Genomic DNA, 8607 nt, shown 5'->3' on the forward strand with positions numbered 1-8607 from the left:
CATAAGCAGATGAAAATCAACTAGGTGGGAAGGTGAATGAACAGCTCAGCCATGACAGTGGTGCACTGAACATGAGTGCTTGGTTTGAACAATCATTTTGTGCTATCGGATTTTCTTTAACCATCTAATATTACTCCATACTATCTTTGCATTTGGTGCTGTTTTATTAGGTTTCAATACCTTACTACATACAGAGTTTTTTTTATAATTGGTTCATTAGAAGTAGAACCACAGGTTGTCTAGATGGAAAATCCCTTTAAATTATGTTTTTTAAAGCTTTTATAACATCGTTATTCCTCAAGCTGTATACGAGTGGGTTTAACATTGGAACTACAGCAACACAAATCATGGTCAGCAGCTTGTCCTGTTCTTGGGACTGTTCAGATTCGGCTTTCATATTCAGGCTGAGAGATGACAAGCAAAATAAGAGCACAATGGTAATATGAGAGGAGCATCTTGAGAAAGCCTTTTGCCTTCCTGATGATGTTTTCATTTTCAGTATAGAAGATATGATGTGTGTATAGGAGGCAAAAATTAGTATCATGCAAATAAATCCCAAAGTGATCCCATTCACCGTTATTAAAAGTCGAATATGTGTGCTGTCAACACAAGACAGTTTCAAGATGGACATCATATGGCAGAAAATATGATTGATCTCCGTGGAATCTGAGAATGATAACTTTGATATTAGTAAGGTGTGCACCAAAGCATTGATGGCACCCACATTCCAAGATAAGAAGGCGAGTATGGAACATATCCACTTATTCATGAGAAGGATGTAACGCAGCGGAACACAAATCGCCACATATCTGTCGTAAGCCATAGCCGCCAATAAGAAGAACTCAGTCCCAACGCAGAAGACATACAGGAATAATTGAAGAAGGCATTGAGAATTCGATATTTCATTGTCCTTAGTAATCGTTATGGCTAACACTTTTGGTGAGATGACGGAGACGTAGATCATGTCAAGTACCGACAGGTTACACAAAAAGAAATACATTGGAGTATGGAGTTTGGAAGACAGGCATACAATGATGAGAATGATAAGGTTTCCTAATATGCAGATAAAATATGTGAAAAAGAGCCCAAGGAATAATGCAAGCTGAAGATCAGGATAGTTAGAAAATCCCACCAAGTAAAAATCGTTGCGTGTTGTACAATTCTGGATAATTGTGGTCATACTTTGTCATTGGGTTTTACAGTTGATGATTTAGTACATGGCTCTGCAGGCTGAAATAAAAAAAGGAAAGTTTTCGGAGATGAAATGATGAAATGGATTAGATCAATCACTGGCTTTTTTCATATTACAGGAAAGTATTCCCTACTTTTACATATTCTTAGGATTGGTCATCAATGTCTGATTAGCTTGTTTCCGGTGCCGGCGGCACCAACAAGCAGCCTGAAATGCTCTGTTCCGGAAGTGCCCCGTCAACTGATAGCGCCAAGTTGATCACCTTCAAAATAGACCTGACTCGAGACACCACATGGTGGCACATGGAGATGAAAATGTTCTTTCTTAAGCTTTTCACTATTTAGAAGTCCCACAGCCCTCCAGCCCTGTCGATCAGCTATTATCGGTGCCCTGGGCAGCTGACATGCTCAGTTCTGGACCTGCCCTGTCAACTGATAGCAGCCGTGGATGGGTACTGCACATCCGCCTCCCATTCAGATCAATGGAAGGTGGATGTGCAGTACACATCCTGCAACCGCTATCAGTTGACAGGGCAGCTCTGGAACTGAGCATTTCCAGCCACCTGCTATCGCCGCCGGCACCAATAACGGCTAATCGGCAAGGGTGGGCGGTGTTGGACTTCTCAATCCTGAAACACATAAGAAAGATCCTCTTGATCTTCATGTGGTGTCTAGAAGCCAGGTCTAATTGAAGGTGGTCAAATTGGGCAACTGCACAAAACTCCAATTTACTAAGAGGATTCTCAGGACAGGAACCCTGTTACCAAACTTAACATTTCTCAATATTATTTAACCTCATTTACTGATATTATTTTGGTATTGATACTGTTTGAGAAATTTCTGGCGGTATTATGTGAGCTCTTTAAGAAAGTATTACTTGGATGCTGCATATTATATGCATACTATATGATAATATTGTATAGGTTTTATATGGCACTAATATCTTGGCACTATAAAGCAATATTCTGTTGAATACTTTCTAAAACAAAAAGCAAAGAACTTACTTTTCTTGTTGTTTTTTCTTTTTACTTTTCTTTTTTTTTTATAAAAACAATACTGCCTTTCAAAAAAATGCAGGGGGAGAATGCCACTGTATTATACAGCACATGGAACAAGACAAGTTGGTAAATTCAGTTATAAGTCTGATGAAAAAACCTCCATATGAATAAGGAGGTGCAGCGCATTAACTTCTATAGGTTCTGTATAGAAATGAGTGGATCATTCCGCAGAGGTTCGAGTACAAGTCAATTTTCCTGAAATCCACGGTTTCACGGGAATTCAAACATTTGTGGTTCGATTTGTGGTCTGCAACAGATAAAAAATTACCTGCCACCATTTCTAGGTAAATGTAATTTTGTATTGTCACATGGGTTTCATCATAATCCCCTGCAGCTATGACATTTAGCGGATTAGTGGACTATCATATCTTCCACACTGGTGGTCAGTACCTAGGGCATTGCAGATCTACAGTTCTCAGTGGAGCACAGTTTGTACAGCAGAATTGTTTTCCATCTCCAGAGTCACTGGGTAAGCCTTTATTTTCTATAAAGTGTAAGCTCCTATGGTCTTTCTCTCTGTCTCTTGCTTGTAAAGTGTATGTTATGAACGTAAACACTCTCACCGACGGGTAACGGAAAAAGGGAAGACTTCCTAAAGGGAGACACCTGAATCCAACTGGTCCCTGTACGAGACTAGAAAACCCTGTCCGCACAGCTCAAAATACCACCTCAGAACGAACTCCCTAAAAGGCTGTTGAGGGGTTTCTAGTACCTCCTGAAGGACCAGTTAGGCATCTGCAGTCTACTGACAACATGGGGAGAGGAAAATGTGCAGGAAGATACAAAAACTCAAAGTAAGAAAAGTAAAACACATTCATCTAAGGCAGAAAGGGAAAGCTAAATAGTTTTACAAATAAGTGGAAGAAGTAAAACCTCCCATAAACCTTAAAAAGGTGCAAGGACAAAGTACTGGTAAGGCCGGTGTCACACTTGGATCTTGCGCGAGTCTCGCGTTGCATGATCCGGCACAAACTCACATTCTCCTCACAGGAGCGGGTCGGTTGCATGCATCTCTATGCAGCTGAGATGCTCCTGACCAGAGAGTGTGTGGCCGTGCCGGGTGATGCAATGTGAGACTCACGTAAGATACACGCGAGGCACTCGCAAGTGTGCCACCGGCCTAAGGAAGATAAACCGACTAACTGCAAGAATTAAACAGGTGTTAACACAATAAGGTAAATCCCTAGCTGCAGGGCTGGAACTACTAACCACAAGTCCACCTAGAGGTATAGCCAGCAAGGAAGTGCAGTGAAAGGTGAACATATAAACCCCCCCATAAATAAAAGCCACTGCAAGAAGGAATATAGTGGGGCTCTCAACGTGGGCGTTGGGCAGCTTCAAAATGCCTGCAGATCAACCCCATTTCTGCAGAATAATAGCATTATTTTATCTAACAGGTTCCCTTTAACTTTAGGCTTTTATGGTCAGAGGGGTTCTCTTGCTCTCTTCTCCCACACATTTATGTTTTGAGTAATTAAAAGCTTTCTAATATTAAACAACATATACATTTATTTTTCTCAAATAGCATTTTTGGAGAAAAATTGGTGAATTCGAATTTTAAAAGATCTGCTCATCTCTAGTGCTATATTACAGGCCAAATGTACACATAAGGTTTCAATATGTAAAAAAAGGGACCAAATTTTGTGGATTTGATTTAAATCCGTTTTTGGTCTGAGCACCTATTTTTTCCCATCCACATGTCATCCGTTCTTTTTTTCTTATGAGTAACAAAACTTACTTAATTCTTCCGAGCATTTTCCTACCATCAGTGATAGTAAAAAGTGCATATGCATGCAACTTGAATGGGATACATGTACTCTACTGACTATTTGATCATAGACCCATTCACTTGAATGGACTTACTTGACCTACAAATTGAATAAGACTGTTTCCACCAATGAACCTCAAAAAATAGAGCGTGTGAAAAAGCTCACAGACTATAATGAGAAAATCCTCAATCCCACAATAATAACATTATAGAATACATAGGTGAAACTCTGAGATCTGAATTGGACCATAATGGTATAGCATTTCTCTTTTTATTACATAAGGATTTGTGAAAAATTATCATGCATGATTCATCAATAACAATATAAGTAATGGAAGTAATTGTTACATTCATAGCATACAGCCATCTCATGCTCTTCTCATAGGTATTTCATTGACTTCACCATGTACAGTCATTTCGGACAAATAGTGGCAATGTCACCATATATAAAGACATTATACAGATATTTCGAAAATGTATTTTAGATATCAAATATGCAGTCACTATATACTAGTCTTATCAATGCACGTACACGGCAAGAACTCAATGGTCTCCATCAACAGCAAGGTCTGATCCATCTCCGATGTCCCGGATAAAAACGTTTGATAAGGAACAAAAATGGAAACAAAACCAATTATGGGGTCACTTTATCCAAATAATGATGATAATAATGATGAGCTAGTTGGTGGTTAAAGGGCTGATGGCTGAAAAGCTTAAGAATATAATGATGTTATAAAGAGATTACTAATATCTATCAGACTAGTCTCAAATATTACCTGTAGATTCTGTGTTTGTCAAGTTCCATGTAATTGCCTTTGTCTCCTTGTAATACGTAGAGGTATATATTTGCTGTTTCCCCCAAACACTACAAAGGAATTAATACCCAGAAGATTAATTAGTAAGATTATTTTGAGAGGCAAACTATAAATTTGTCTTTTTATATTTTAAGATTTAAAAATCTCATAATGAAACATTAGTGCCAATATCAATGGGAGAAAAAAATATGGTGGAGCTGGAAGAAAAGCGTTATCATTCTTAGGAATACCTAATGTGAATTTCAAATTGCTATAAATCAGAAATATTTCTATAAAATGTATTATTTTATTTATTTCTTTATTTATATGTACTCAACTATGGATAAATTAAAATTTAAACAACCATTAAGAAAAAGTAAGAAAAATAGTTTATCTGAGTACTAGTAGAAACAAGGAACGAATATAGTTAGAGGAAAGACTCTGCCTTCACTACCATGGCAATATAACTGTGATTACTGGGGAAAAAGCGTCCCTTGGAGTGAGGACTAAGGAAAAAAGAGAAACCATACTATTTATATTAGGAGATTCATTTTGTGCATATTGAAGCGGAGGGTTGGAGCATCAACATTCTGCTTAGGCTTCAACAATCTCTGCATCTGGACAAAAACCCTTCCAATCCACTAAAAAAAGGATTATACTGTAGCGCCACTGAGACCCTCAGGGCACTACAGGGAACTGCATCCTCTTGGGGATGCAGCACCTACCCCCTGGGACCTTAAATACCAGTGCCTTTTTCCACCAAAACACAGTCTAAATACTATTTCTCATCTCCACACTGGGCATAGAGGGTTAACCACGTAAGGGGATGGTCGCCATGGGAAGGAGTCCCCGGGTATAGCTAGCCTGGTGGGAAGGGTCAGTCAGTCAGGCAGGAGTCTAGAGTCGGGAGCACACAGGAGAGGTGTGCGGATGTGCCAGAGCTGGGTCCGTGTAACGGTGACCCCGGGGGCACAGGAGAGAGGTCGCCAGGACGGGTGCTGAGATACCGCTGGGACCGGAGCACACACGGGGCACAGGGCCCTATGTTAAGCGCAAGTTTTAGACTGTTTGGCAAATACCTTCTCGGTGAGGACACCTTCACGGACTTCACAAATAATCCAGGGACATCAGCAGTAAACTTGGAATCGGGGACACTTACCTCCCCGCAGGGTCCGCACTGGCCGCCGTATGGAGAAGGAGACTGTACCCCAAAAGGGACAGTCGAGGTCCCCAAATGCTCCACACTACGGGGACTCAATCTACAGAGAGTCCTTGGGACAGAGCAACCTGGGTCCTTACATTGGCACTGGTCCTCCTGGAACCTGAACCAGCAACCCCTGGGTCCACAGTGAGTAGAGATTGTTAAAGACAACTCGGTGTGGTCTCCGTTATTGCCCTTCTTCATCTCCCAGGCACAACCCTACCTGCAGAGGGCCTACCATCGCAGCTGTCATTACCACCAGCCCTGGAAGTACCCACATTGAGCAACGGCGGTTCTCCATCATTATCCACAACCCACAGGTGGCGTCACATGTCAAAAACTCTTTGACATGACATGACAAAAACTCTTATCTCCCCTGTAAATACCCCCCATTAACAAAAGGGGCCCAGAGCACGAGACCGGGCAACGGCCACCAGAGTGACATTCGCATTTGTTACCGCCCGGGACCGAGTACCCCCTTTTCTGAGCGCTACAATATCTCTCACCTTCTTCATGGCCTGGATACTTTTTACTTCGAAGGTGTCCTCTGAGGTGACTCGTAAGGCCCAGATGTCAGGATCTTTGAAGAATCAGCTTAGGACAACAGACTTGAAGAGAGACATGTGGAAGAAACTGGGGATATGTAAAGAGGCCAGAAGCATAAACCTGAAGGACCTCAAAGGGACCAATAAAGTTTGAACTAAACTTGTAGGCTGGAATGTGGGTGAATCCAGGCGGCTCTTATCCGTGTGCTTTTTCATCCACTCACCAGAGTGGCCTTGGCATCTGCCCAGATATTACAGAAACTCCTGGCAAGAGCATCGGTGGCAGATATGCCACAGTGAAAGGAATATTGGGCTGCTGTCCTTAAACAATGTAGAATGAAGTATTCACTGAGGACGCACTCACATGATTGTTGTAGGAGAACTCAGTCCAAGGTAAAATTTTGACCCAATTGAGGTGTGCATTGACATAGTACTGCAGTAAATTTGTCAAAATCTGATTGACCTGCTTCACTTGACCGTAGGACTGGGGATGATAGGCTTAAGATAAGGCCAGGGATTAGTGATGGGAGATCCCGATATGTAAAGATCGGGGATCGTAACGATCACATATTGATCATGTGCACGATCACGATCACGAGCTTTCTTGGGAAAAACTCTGTCTCTCGGCCGCTGCTTCTGAGTCCGATCATTGCTATGTCGCTGGTAACCAGCACCAACTTACAGCACCTTCAATGATGTCATAGCATGTGACCAGTCTGTTGTGAATGTTTATTGGCTTACAGACTGGTCACATGATAGGGGCGGCAGCCCGTAGCTGTCCGCTTTATCTGCACTAAGAATTAAAAATACTGCGGAGTGCTACATCATCTTTTAAAATTATTTATTTATTTTTATACAACGATGCATTGTGTATAATATATATATATATATATATATATATATATATATATATATATATACACTGTGTTCCAAATTATTATGCAAAAAGAGTTTTGGAGTGATAAGGTTAGACATTTTTTGTTTGTCATGTAGACTCATTGCTGGTGATGTGTGTTAGAGCTCTTTATGTCACTGAAAGCAATTGCAGATACCTATGTAAATTAGTTTGGAAGGTGTGTCCAAATAAAGGCAAGACTACTTTAGAAGGCTGTTCCACATTATTAAGCAGCCTACGTTTTTTGCCAAAATGGGAAAGAAAAAGGATGTGTCGGCTGCTGAGAAGCAACAAATTGTGGAGGTTTTAGGTCAAGGCATGACTACAATCAACATTGCCAAGACACTTCATCGTGATCATCGCACAATCAAGAAGTATGTAGCTGGTTCACAGCACACGCGTGTGCGTGCTGATAAGGAAAGATTGAGGACTCTTTCCAACAGGCAATTGCATCAGGTTAAAAGAGCAGCTGCGCCTTGTCATAGCAGCAGACAAGTTTTTGAAGCTGCTGGTGCCTCCAACGTCCCCCGAACAACAAGATGCAGGGTCCTTAAGAGGCTTGCAGCTGTGCGTAAGCCATCCTGTCGACCACCTCTATCCACTGCACACAAGCAGAAACGGCTCCAGTGGGCCAAACGATACATGAAGACTGACTTCCAAACTGTTTTATTCACCGATGAGTGTTGTGCAACACTCGATGGTCCAGATGGATGGAGTGGAGGATGGCTGGTTGACGGACACCCCATGAAAACACGGCTAAGGCGCCAACAAGGAGGAGGTGGAGTAATGTTGTGGGCTAGAATCATGGGGAGAGAGATTGTTGGCTCCTTTAGGATCCCTGAAGGGGTAAAGCTGAACTCCATAATCTATGTGGAGTTTCTAAAACAGCACTTCCTGCCATGGTTCAGAAGGAAGAACCGTGCATTCCGCAGCAAGATCATTTTCATGCATGATAATACACCGTCTCATGCTGCAAATAACACATCTGCATCTAGGGCTGCTATGGCCATAAAAGAGGACAAACTTATGGTGTGGCCACCATCTTCCCCTGATCTCAACCCCATTGAGAACCTCTGGAGCATCATCAAAAGAAGTGTCTATGATGGCGGGAGGAAGTTCACATCTAAGCAAAAGCTCTGGGAGGGTATTCTGTCC

The 8607-nt window shown here is 41.7% G+C and overlaps 1 protein-coding gene across 1 annotated transcript; it reads right to left on the reverse strand.

Annotated features, from left to right (window-relative positions):
• Positions 1-256: 256 nt before the first annotated feature.
• On the reverse strand, positions 257-1180 carry LOC142302748 (olfactory receptor 1G1-like). Its single transcript, XM_075343860.1, has one exon. It carries the CDS (start codon positions 1178-1180, stop codon positions 257-259), a length of 924 nt encoding a protein of 307 aa, XP_075199975.1.
• Between the last annotated feature and the right edge of the window lie 7427 nt (positions 1181-8607).

Source organism: Anomaloglossus baeobatrachus, chromosome 4 (assembly GCF_048569485.1).
Source record: "Anomaloglossus baeobatrachus isolate aAnoBae1 chromosome 4, aAnoBae1.hap1, whole genome shotgun sequence".
Taxonomy (NCBI): Eukaryota; Metazoa; Chordata; class Amphibia; order Anura; family Aromobatidae; genus Anomaloglossus; species Anomaloglossus baeobatrachus.

What these genes read in the sequence shown, in the direction of transcription:
- LOC142302748 (XM_075343860.1), bottom strand. Translation starts at nt 1,180, where the DNA reads ATGACCACAATTATCCAGAATTGTACAACACGCAACGATTTTTACTTG.